The sequence below is a fragment of the Falco biarmicus genome, chromosome 9 (assembly GCF_023638135.1).
Source record: "Falco biarmicus isolate bFalBia1 chromosome 9, bFalBia1.pri, whole genome shotgun sequence".
Taxonomy (NCBI): Eukaryota; Metazoa; Chordata; class Aves; order Falconiformes; family Falconidae; genus Falco; species Falco biarmicus.
Window position 1 is genome coordinate 2,825,433 of NC_079296.1, and position 12,298 is coordinate 2,837,730.

Genomic DNA, 12,298 nt, shown 5'->3' on the forward strand with positions numbered 1-12,298 from the left:
AGTACCACAGACATCAGCATTAAATGTTTATCAAGTATTTTCTTTTGACTACTTTCCTGTCTTCTGTACATGGACAGAGCCTGGAACATAGCTCATATTCGCTTTTGCTTATTTACTGTCTGCCTGGTATCTGCTGCCTAGACTATTAAGTGACGGCTGCCTGACCGTCTTCAAGTTTCTGGTTTTACATGTGTTATTTTGGAATTACAGCCATGCCGGCAGGAGCCTGGAGCCCCCCGCAGCTGGCACCATGCTCCCAGTGGAGCACACGTTGGCATGGCGCATCTCCTGTGTCCCCGCGCATGGGCTGGTGGGGCAGGCGCTGGCCGTGCACAGACGTGGCCATCCTCCTGCAGCGCCCTGTGAACTTCTGCGGCTGTTTAGGTGACGAGCTACAATATTGCGTCCCGCACCTCCGTGGACGTCCATAGCTCCTGGCGTAGTGTTTGCCAGCTTGCCGGGGGCAGGTCTCTGCCTGTTGTCAAACCAGACGAGTTTTGCAGTTCAGCTGAGATACCACGGGGCACGTGCCCCGCTCTGCCCCAAGCCTCGGCAGGTCTCGCGTTTGGAGGCTGAAGATGTTCTTGTGCCGGAGTGTTTCAGTAGAGGAGCTGTGTCAGGAGAGCAGGTTTTGAAACTAATCCACAAACAGCAACAAACCGCTGTGAGCCGACAGTAGGCACCAGGAGGTTTGGTAGGGGTCAATTATGAAGGTGCTGCATTGTTAAATACAACGTGTAACGTTGCTTGTATCTGCTGCTCTTTCAGGCGTGGGTGGTGGCAAGTGTTTGTTAAAGGAGTTAAGGAGACATCAGTACACCTTGCCTTCCTTACCAGGCAAACTGCAAAACTGTCAAATGCAGTGGCAGCAAAGAGCAGAATTAGTAGATGACATGCGGACAAATGCACTATACAGAGGAAAAAAATTGTCATGGCTTTTGTAGAGCAGGTTGTGCCTCAGAAACAGGTAAGCGGTCTTTGAGGAAGCCGGAGACCATCTGAATGAGGATGATGTGTTTTACATAGCATGCTTAGATTTCCAAAAAAGATTTGACAAAGACTCATAAAGCAATTAAGCTGTCACAGGATGAGAAGGAAGATCCTCGCATGGATTAATAATTGATTAAAAGACAGGAAACAAAGAATAAGAATAATGGCCCTCTGTTATTAGTAACTAGGTTACTGGTGGAGTTCCAGTGGAACTGGTAGAACCTGCATTGTTCCATTAATGTGGGGCATGGAAAGTGATGTGAATGCTGATGTTACGAAATGTGTTGTTGATACAAAAGAAGTAAGAATAGTGCAAATAAAAGCTGTCTGTGAAGCACTGCAGAGGTATCTCACAACGCTGAGTGACAGGACAATAAAATGAGAGAGGGAATTCAGTGTCAATGAGTGCAAAATAATATACATAGTAAAAAGCAGCCGTAACTATGTGTATACAATGATGGGCTCTAATTACCTTCCATCAGTCAAGAAAAGTGTCCCAGAGTCGTCATGAGTAGTTCTCTGAACACTTCAGCTCAGTGGTTAGAAGCAGTCAGAAAGATAAATTGAACGCCAGAAATTAGGAAAGGAGTAGAGAACAAAACAGAAAGCGTTACTATGCTAGTCCATAAATCATCATGAGTCCACATCTTAATTGTTATATTTTATCTCAAACAGTATAATATAAAAGTAAAAAGGTACAGAAATGGATGAGTGTGAAAATGGATCAGATGTGTGAAGCGAGGAGTAGATGCTAAGGAGATAAGATCTTTTCTGGTTTGGGCAAGACATGGCTGAGGACAAGAGAAGGCTGTGAAGTGCATGTGGTAGAGGTGGTACGTTGCAGGGGGGCAGGGTATCACAGCTGTTCCGAAGACGGGAGATGTGTGCCCCAAAAGCAGTGGGTTGACAATGGCTTTTTGAAACGGAAAGGAATTATTTTTCTCGCACAGTGCAATAAATTCGGGAGGTCAATGTTATGGAAATCAGAAACTCAAAAGTGTTCTGAACAAATACATGGACCATAAAGGGAGCAGAAACAGCTGACAGCAGAGCTGGAACTGGGGCTTTTGTGAGAATTATAGGAGCTCTTGAGAGGGACGTAAAGATAAGGGACAAAGAGGATGTAGCGATGTGTTTTGTTGCAGAGACTAACAGTAAAACATGGGTTCAGTTTTAAACCATTTGGGTTTTTTTGTTTATGCTGGTCTTTTTAGGTTAGGTTTGACAGTGCTGTAAACATTAAATATTGAGGTAAGTCTTTCAATAATCCTTATTTTACCCTGTTAACTAGTTTGGAGATGAACATGGGTTTTGTTTGTGGTTTTGTTTAAAGCTGCGTTCTCTTTTTAAGTGTTAGTGTTTGTTTATTGTGCAGATTCAACCTCTGACCGTGGTATTCTTCATTGCTATTGAAAGTTAATGGGGGAAAAATTGCATTCCAAACATTTGAACCTGTAGTAGCCATGGCTGAACTTAGTTGATCTCTGGTGATCGGTTCAATTTAGTTACGATTTTTAGCCATTAGGCTGGGGCTGAATGATGGTGATTTGGTTGAGGCCAAATGTCTGTAGAAAATTGGCTGTTTGATAAGAGCCCTGTTATCAGAGGGGGATACTTTCTCATTTACATTTAGATGAGTATTGATTATTTATTTACTCAGAGAAGTGAGATTCGTTCCCAATCTTATCTCTCTCGTCTCTGCTTGTCAGCAGAAAGAGAGAGAGAGCTCCTGACATCAGCTCAAGATAACAGCACTTTGTAGGGAAGATAAAAGTTGGAATGGACCTTTTTCTAGTCTTGACTGAAAGGATAAGTTTTAAAAATTAGAACTGATGGGTCATGCTTTCAAAACCCCATTCTGAAGGCTTTGCAGCTTAAATGGCAACAGAATTGGTTTGTTGTTATGCGGATGGCCATTGCCTTTTGTAAGAGATGCTTAATTTGATTACCAGGTGGGATTCTTCCTGGGGCATCTTTGAATTGTGCAGTAGGAAGCTGTGGGTGTAGTACTGGGGGTGTTTCCGTGTAAAATTCCTGGTAATCCTTCCTCTGTCCAAAGAGGTGTCTTGAAATAACGGAAGCACGGTGGGTACCTGTAGGCAGAAGCCATGGTGTGGATGACTAGATGGGGGGTTTAGTGGAAGGGACGTGTGTAACGGAGACTGAGGCCCGGAGGTGAGGTGTGCCAGCACCCAGCTCCAGGGATGCTGAGCGTGGCCCTGGGATGGAGCAGCTCCGGCTGTCGAAGTTAGCCCCGTTCCTCCACAGCTCCCGGTCTGTCAGTGCACTCAAACTAAGTCTGGAAGAGAAGAATTGCTGTTACTGGTATCGTTTGCAGTATGTGGTTTAAGCCCTCACTCCGGCATGCAGGATGCTTCACTACTTGTGTGGCCCAAGAATGGAGAAGACTGGATGCGTCAGGTCACCAGAGCTGGTGGAGAAGGGGCCCGGCTCTCCAGGGGCTCTGCAGCCCCAAACAAATTCCTGCTGGGTTTTGAACAAAAAAGTTTGCTTGAAGGTATAGCCCCTTCTCTTGCACTCCTTCGTTTCTGGTTTCTGCCCGCTGCCTTGGTTCCCCTTCCTCCCCAGCCACACGAGCGCTCGTTCCTCCAGCCCTGCTCGCTGTAGCACCGACTTCTCTCACTCCAAGTATTTGTGACAAAATGACAGAACTAGAAGAGGATTCGTATTCATTAGCTTTGTCTTCTGGCTGTTTTCATAGAATCGTAGAATCATTTAGGTTGGAAAAGACCTTTGAGGTCATCAGGTCCAACTGTTGACCCATTTTGCCCTGGTAACTTCCATTTTAACATAGGTGCTGCCAGCTGGGTGGTGGAACGTCATACATGCGGTTTGCTCCCCGCCGTGCCGCAGCAAGCAGTGTGGGGTGCACACCTGGGCTGCCGCCCCAGCCGATGCCGCGGACGAGCTGCGGTCCTGCCGCCAGAGCTCTGCTGGGGTCATGGGCCAGGGCCATCTGTGCCAGGAATTTAAAGGTTTGTTTTACAACTACATGGAGCGTTTGCATCAGATTACAGAAAGCCATAAAATCCAGCTTTAGTATTACCACTTGAAATTTTGCTGAAATTCCCAGAGCAATGTTCTGTTAGGGGACCATTAAATTCCCTAATATTTCTACTCCAATGACATCATCTGAACTTGTGAGAGAAGTCTGGTAGTAAAACTCCTCCACAGAATCAGCCTAACATTTTTCATCTGTTGTGAAGTAGAGGCCATGTAAATGTGTACAGATATTTAAAATGTTTTATTTAAGAATAGATACTCTCTAAAAATCCATTTACACTTTTTTAATGAATGTCTTAGTTTTTTCTGGTTTAAAGGAGTTATTCATATGGCAGGTTGCCTTGGTTTCCAATCCGTAGCTCCATTTCGATGCTTTATTAGCAGGCAGTTAATACGGTCTTGACACAAACTGGACAACACAATTTACCTGATCGTGGAATACTCAAGTTGCTCCAGATAAAAATCAGGCTTTGATGTTGGCATGGTGCTGGTGAGGGAGATATCACCGACATCACTGCACAGGATGGCAGGAAGCTTGCTCAGCGTCGTGGTGATTGTTTCTGAGAGAGGGTGATGCTGTTCTTGTGGGGAGCTGGGATGCAGCGGCAGGCGCTGGCAGGTCCCGGTGCTGGTGCTGTGGTCGGTGGGCTGGGGCACTGGTGGGGGCAAGAGGCTGTGTCTGTGGTAGAAGCGCTGGGAGTTTGGGATGTGGTACCAGGTACCAAGAACACAGAGATGCAGATGGGGACCAGCAGTTCTGCTGCTGTGTCGCTGCTGGTACTGTTCAGCATCCAGGTGTAGGCTGGGAACCTGGAAAGTGGCTCTTACAGACAGGCAGAGCAGGCAGGTTTTGCTGGCACTGATACAGTTTTTAAGCCTACACCAGTTTTAAAATACCAATTGATGTACCATTTTGATACTTGTTTCAATTCAGTATAATTTGCTTCTGCCTAACAAGCCAGGCCTCTGTTTATTTAATTTATTCTACATTTTTGGTCACATTTCCAGTAGCTGGGAGAGGAGAAGCGGCGGCTGTCTCTGCTTCCCTTTCTGTGAGACATCCCAGCCAGTTCCCGAGCGCAGTTTGTTCTGCAGATGCCCTGACCACCACGCATCCGGTGCTGGTTGCACGGGCGGGGGGAGCGGCTGTGCATTCCCCTACGGGCTGCGGGTGGCCCGGCCCACGTGGGCCCGGAGAGTCACCTGGAATAAGGGAGCTCCGTTCTACGGAGAAATAATGTTCCGCTGCAGGAGCAGAACACGCTTGGGTCGGGCGGTGAGCACTTCACGTGGCTTCTGGGGAGACAAAATGAGAAGCCGTAATTGAAATTCTGCTGTAGTAAATTTAAAATTAATTGGCTAACAAATTCCATTTCTTAGGCATGCCATCTGAGGCTAAAATACTTAATTTTTTTATATGTTTTAAATATTTCATCATATACTGTCATAATTCAAAGTCAGGAAACATTCAGAAATATTTTAAGTACTGATAAAGAGGGAATAGATTTCGTTATTTCAGTTCTAGGGTTTTTTGTTAAAGTAAGACCTGGCCGAAGGTTCTTTGCATCACTTAAGTTTTTTCAGGTACCCGTTTAGAGTTATTTTACCCATTTTTACAGAAATGACACAGCTGAGAACTTGGTGTGCACTTCCCGGGTGGGAGCAGGATGGAGACCCACCCTGCCTGGGGCTGCCGCAGGGATGGAGCTGCCTCCGCCAGCTCCTGCCCTTGGAAGTGGCTTTTCTCCTGCCCGGGGTCCCATGCAGAGGTTGGCTTCCCTGAGCCATCCCATCGGGTCCTGTCCTGCTGGCCTGTGCCTGACTGGCAGGGCTTCCCCTGGGATTGCGTTCCTTTTTTTATCCCAGCTAGGGCATATAGCTTAAGAATCCATTCAACAATATTTTTTTTTAAAAAGTGGCCTTATTTTTATAGAAAATGCTTTTTAATACATTTTCTGTGGTTGGAAAACAGTTTTTTAAGTAGTATCATCTTTCCTTTGGTGAGATGGTTTGGGAAGAAGGTGGTTGGCACCTGCATCTTGAGGATCTACAGTTAAATGCAACATACGTGAAAATAATTCATTTGAAGCAACAGCATCTGTACAGGCACATTCGAAGCAGCTGGGTGTTAACAGTGTACAGATCTCTGCAAAAAGCAAACCCATCTCTGGGTGGCCCTTTCGGCTCCTCGCAGCCGTGGCGCTGCCAGGCACTGCCACCCTCCGCCCGGCTGGGCAGCGGCGGCTGTGGTGACAACGTCCCTGCCCTGCACTTCGGGAGCGCTTGCTTTGGAGAAACACATCGTGGCAGAGGGAGAAATAGCCAGACTGGGTGTCACAGAGCTGGTTTTCAGGATAAACTGCAGTTCATAGAAGAAGGGCCGGTTTCCTCCCCAGCTGCTCCTCGGTGCTCTGTGCAGACACGGCCATGGCCATGGCAGCCTCCCCCCACAGCTGGGCTCCCCTTGGCCTTCCCCGCCGGTGGAGGCAGCCCCCCCAGCTCCCAGCCGTGGGCCATGGTGTGCTGCAACCCCAGCAGCACGGCACGGGGCTCCCCGGCGCACAGCAGCCGGCCTTCGGTCTGTAGGGCCACCGGGAGGGCAGGGCAAAGGGGAGCGATCCTGCTGTGCTTTTCCGCATCAGGGAGGGTGCCCCGACAATCCGACATGGTGCACACCAGGGCCTGAGCAGGTATTTCTCACAGCTGGCAAGAGCCCAGTCTTGCGGCACGGGCAGGGTGTGTAACCCAGGCTCACCTGGTGCAGGAGTAACACAGAAGTGTTGGGCAGGAGTCGGCCAGGTAGCGGTGCTGGGCAGCCAAAGGGGACTGGAATATGTTTCCTTGCACTCATCCTCCACCGTTTGATGACAGGGCCCTTCCCTTCAGCAGAGAGCTTTGAAACATAAACATCTACCTGCCTTACTACCAGGCTACAAGTAATCTCATGTTAGTTGAACGTGATAAGCCATCACTTTGTTAGAAAACAGATGATTTTACAAGTTACTTTATGTTTCAGGTCCTCAGTATCGGCTGGAGAAGCAGAGTGAACCTAATGTCCCAGTAGATTTAGACTGTACCTTGGAGAGCCAGAGCACTTTGGAATTCTGCCTTGTCCGGGAGAACAGTATGTTTCCCCTTTTCACTTTTGCTCTTGTAAATTGCTTAAACTCACATAAGTTATGTATTTTGGAACACAAGCTGTACTGTCTGGGCAAGTAAGTTTTGACGAGACTCTCTTTCCTGAGACACTTCTCAGTTGTGCCAAAACACTATTCCAGAGGGAAATGATGGATTTCATACCTTCTAGTAAATAGTCTGCATCCTGTTTATCGCTTCATGATTAATCTTTTTCTGTTAAACTCTGCTGTGTAAAGTTGTGACCAACCCTGAAAAACACTGGAAATACAAAACTTTTTCTGTTGCAGGCATTGCTTAGTGAATAAAGTGGTTGGTCTGCAGGTTTTGCCACGTCAATACGGCTGTTAGAGGCACTGATTTTTTTCTAATAGCATCTAAAGAAATTAGCCATGCAGGTGTAACTAGAGCAGTCTGATGATTTTTAAAGGTCTAGACAAATAATCTTCTCTCCAGCTATGCTCAAATATTTCTATTCTGTTAATTTTTTTAAGGTCCTGATATTATTTCCTGATAAATTTCTTTACAAGAAATTATATGAAACTTTAAAAAAACAACCAAACATTTGACATTGATTTGTGTTTGTCCTCTGTAGCATTTTGGTCGATCCTTCATTCTTCCCAACAGTCATGCTCTCAGTTTTGGGGCATTTTTTCATTCTATTTTAATTCAGATGTAAAAATGTTGATTGTACTAATGAGGAAGCCAGCAGCATTCAAGCTGTCAGCCAAGGCCATGCTCAGTGTGTTTGCTGCAAACAATCGTAGTAAGAGCCTGTTTCAGTAGTAAAGTTTTTTCTTTCTTTACAAAGATTAGACCTTTCCATTTATGCTTTTTGTCCATAGCATTTCATACTTTATCCCAGAATGAGAGCAGAGCATCCCCAAAGTACCTCCTAATTCCAGTGGCGAGTAGTAGGCTCTGCTCCCATTTAAGGAATAGCAGCTGCCACAAGCTCACTGGTGGTACGTCAGCGCTGGAGCTGAGATTAAGCACTCACAGTTTTGGCTGCCGTTCTCCGCAGAGTGGGACTTGCTTCCAAAATGATGCTCCTGGTTAATTTCTTCATAAAATGCTTCTAAGAAACCATAGGAGAGGATGCAGCAGAAGGTGGCAGGGCTGCTGTGCATGAGGAAATGGAGCAATTTTAACCTCGCTAATCAAGTTGCACTCTTCCACAAGCCAGAATTCCCCGATGTCTGCATCCATCCTATTATTTTTGCATCAATTTTTAATCTATGAAAAGATTCATGCTTTCAGAAGTTTTGCACGTTTTGATTAGAAGTAACATTTTTTTTAATCCAGGCTCTAGAATTAAAGGTATATTGTATATACTGCATTTTTAACGTATTTTTATCATCTGCAGAGGAATCCATGCTGTGGCTCATAGCTGTATCTGCTGATGCTCTTAGTTCTCATGAGTGACTAGGTTCAGGTTGCACCATTACTTTAATAGTAAATGTCATAAGTTTGTAAGTGCTTTAGCAGGAGGTATTCTGTTCCGCATGAGTAACGAATGCTGCAGGAGAGCCACGGAGGCCTTGTCTCAAAAGAAATGTCAGTCAGTAACGTTGAGGGAACACTTTTCCCTTTCCCTGAAGTCCTTGTGCAGCAACTGCTCCACTTCCCTCCTAGGCGAGGGGATGCCAAAGCAGCTCCTGGGCAGAATGGAAGGCTGTAGGATAGACCTCTGGGGCTGTGAGTCAGAAGTACCCTAATTTGTGAGCTCTCCTGGCCCTCCTTAAGCACATCGGTGGTGCTCGTGGTTGGGGGCCCTGGCTGGGATGAAGATGCCCCCAGGATGGGGAGCGCCCTGGGCAGGACCCTAAGGGCTGCCCCAAGCCCCCGTGCTCCTGCCCTGCTGCCCCAGCATCCCATCGGTAGGTGGTGGCTTTTTGTCTCGTTCATGGGTGTTGGGTTTATCAGCCAGCACCTAGAACATGGAGGAGCAAAGGCAATCCAGACCCTTTGACTCTGTGGAGTTCAAAAGCAAGTCACTGGTTTAGTTTGTTCAAGGCTGGCAGCAATCCGCAAAATAGTAGACGCTAACGTGAATTCTGTCTCTGCTGCTGTGCTGGTCCTGAGTGTTCTCCGAGCTGATATCAAACTCAAGTAAGGAATGCAGGAGAAATCTTCTGATTATAGTTTTTCCCCCAAAATGTGGGTGAATTTAAAGCAATCTTCCATTGTCCCTGCTCGGGGATGTATGTGGAACACCCGTGCAGTTAACTCTCTGCCCACATAGTTCAAGGACAACGCAGTATGTAAGATCAGCCATAATTCATGCATTGTACAGAGCCTGGTTCCCCCAGTACGGAATAAGAAATTGGATTTTGTAGTGCTTAAGGAGCTATCTTTCGGCATGGCATTAGAATAGAAATATTGACAGTTTTGCACTATTAATAAAATAATAGCTTGAAAACCCTAACATCAAAATGAAATATTCATTTTGTGCATTTTGTTTTTATTTGAAATACTTTTAGCTTAGATATGTCAGTCAGGGAAAACTCTGTTATAACAGCTATTATTTGTAAATGTGCTCTTCATAGTCTCATATTCATTTATAAATAAATATATATGTATGATGCCAAACATCTGCTAGTAAAATAGCTGCCAGTTTCCTTCGGGCAAATAGAAAGTTTATATTTCAGGGTATTAAATGAAACAGAAAACTTTCCATTATTAAGAAATATGCACAGAGAAATCCCCTATCTATCCAGTGCTTACTAATAGCATTCAAACGAATAAACTGTTTCCAGTATGGCAAACTTTTTAACTTGCACTAAGATTTATCTTTAAACTAAAAGCTTGCACTTTGTAACGTGAAATGCTTTTATGTATAGTAGCAAACTGTTCATGGCTAATTTAGTTTTATTCTTACCATCTTACTTCTGGAAAGTTCCTCTTTCTCATTTTATCATTAGATAGTAATTAGTATTCAAGGGAAATTGGTGCTAATATATTAAAATTGGTTTAGTGCCTTTAGACCTGTACCAAAGCCAATGTCTTATTGGAAAATGTAATTGGGGACTCTGTGTATGTAATTAATTGTATTACAATTAAGAACTTTCATTAAGCAATATACTAGCACATTAAAGTAATAAGGGACATTTTTGCAATGCAGTTAACTTTATATTTTGTTGTTTTATCGAGGAAATACAGGTTCACTTGCTCTTGAATAGTCTACATACGGCATTTCAATATTCTGATATTACTAATGTGTCATTTTTATACATCCTCTAGTGCTTGCAGGGGTCCCTTTTGGGTAAGGCTCCTTCTTTTCACTTCTAACTTATTTTCAGACTCGTGCTTCCAGTGCCTGTCGTTTCATTACCGTTTGTCTCATTTGAAAATTAGGATTTTCTATGAGGAGATTGGATTGAGTTACTATACAGCTCTGTATTGCACAGTAGTTCAAGCACTTGAACAAAAGTGCTATCTCTGTACTGAACCTGGTTTTCAAACAAGCTAAAGAAAACAAAGCAAAAAGCCCCAGCAACAGAGTAAAGGTCTTAAACTGTCATTTCCAGCCTGGGAAATGTGTCAGTTTTCTGGGTGACCATCAAACCCAGAGACTGCAAACTAGTGCCATGACTGTGACTTCTAACACACCATAGTGCGTCACCACAGCGGCCAGCTTAAAGAGTAGAAGTGTGGAGCCCTTGACACCAGGTTTGCTTTTTATTCAGCTTCTATGGGCAGAAAACACCACTCCGTTTGGGTTTTTTTCAAAGGAGGAGGCTGTGGTTTAATGTTCTGTATGGTTTTGCCGCACAAGCAATCTGAGCGGCGATGGAGAGCGGTCAGGCTGGCTGGGGTGTCCCTCCACTGGTAAGGACGGAGGAGACCGGAGAAATAAAGAAAAAAGCGATGTAGCTGAACGGAATGCCTGCCTTTGGTATGGGGTCTCCCTCCATCCAGCACCGTGTGTTCTCCCATGGTGACCGGTTTTAGGGATTTAAAAACATTTCCATGAGATCGTGGTCAGCTGCACAGCATCTGTGGTTCTGTCTGGGAGATTCCGTGAGCACAGGCTCCCCATGCTCCCACTGACCGACCCCCGCTTCACTGTCACCTCCCTGGCCTTGGGGTTCAGCGTTCAGCAGCATGGGGCCACCTGCGCAGTGTGCACAGACCCCAGCGTGGCCCCCAGCCCCCAGCGCGGCCCCCAGCGCGGCCGGGCACTGCCCTGCCAGGGGGCCTGGAGCTCCGGTCGAGTCCAAGCAACTGTAACGAGTGGAGCTCCTGGAAGGTGGTGGGAGGCTGTTCCCCAGTTATCCGGGGCTGGCCCGGGGCTGTGGCAGGGGGGGAGCTGGCCCGCTGCGGGCAGAGGCGGCACCGGCTGCGCGGGCAGAGGCACCGGCTGCCCCGTCCCCGCCGGCCCGAGCACCAGCCCTGCTCTGCCCCGCACACATGCTGCCCAGGTGGGGGCAAGGCTTGCAGAGCCGTGGCCATGCCACGGTGCAGGGCAAGCAAGAGTCCTGCGCAGCCGTGCCACGCATTTCTCAGTCCCTGGCGTGGGGGGAAGCACAGGCTTCCCCTCAGCCATTCTTTTCCTGCTCCACTCATGGATTTTCCTGCCCAGCTTCTCCAACAGTTAAACCCCTGCCCTGGGCGCGCCTCCCCTGTAGCTGCGTATTGCACTTCATGCAGGTTCTTGTCTTGTGCCTTGTTCATCCCACACCTGACTCCAACTTTTTTCACCTTTTCTTTCACAACATGAGTCTTAATTAGGTAGACTATAAGGTAAAAATGCAGAGGTCATTGCAAACTGAGTCTCCATGTCGTTGTGTGAAGGAGTTTGTTTCTGGAGGAGGATTCTGTCCCTACCAGGACCACGCGATCTCTATGCCAGCGGATCCATATTGCTGGGTCGGCTCTTGGGCTAAATAATAGACCTGGAGCATCTACTTTACTTGATTGTCTTCCCGAGCAGAAGCTTTTACATTCAAAAGCCACACTGTGATCTCCATTACAAATACCCTGACAGGCCTGTAAATATTTGACAGGTTTATTCACAGCTGCTTGCATGTGGAAAACATTTTTATGATTTTTCCCCCAATCAGCTGGTGGAGATGGCTCTTCCCTCGCTGCCGAACGCTGGCAGTCTCGCAGACATCCTCACAGAGCTGCGGGGTAAGAGCAATAT

At 46.4% G+C, this 12,298-nt stretch overlaps 1 protein-coding gene across 3 annotated transcripts in view; it reads left to right on the forward strand.

Moving 5' to 3' along the window:
- MAPKAP1 (MAPK associated protein 1) overlaps positions 1–12,298 on the forward strand; it is a 107,325-nt gene that overhangs the window by 71,646 nt on the left and 23,381 nt on the right. For 2 of the 3 annotated variants that reach the window (XM_056351215.1, XM_056351213.1), the window contains exon 8: positions 7,031–7,138. The exons of the other annotated variant lie outside the window; for it this stretch is intronic. In XM_056351215.1, the coding sequence (XP_056207190.1) occupies positions 7,031–7,138 (108 nt within the window). The remainder of the gene's footprint in view (positions 1–7,030; positions 7,139–12,298) is intronic. 3 annotated transcript variants of the gene reach the window in all.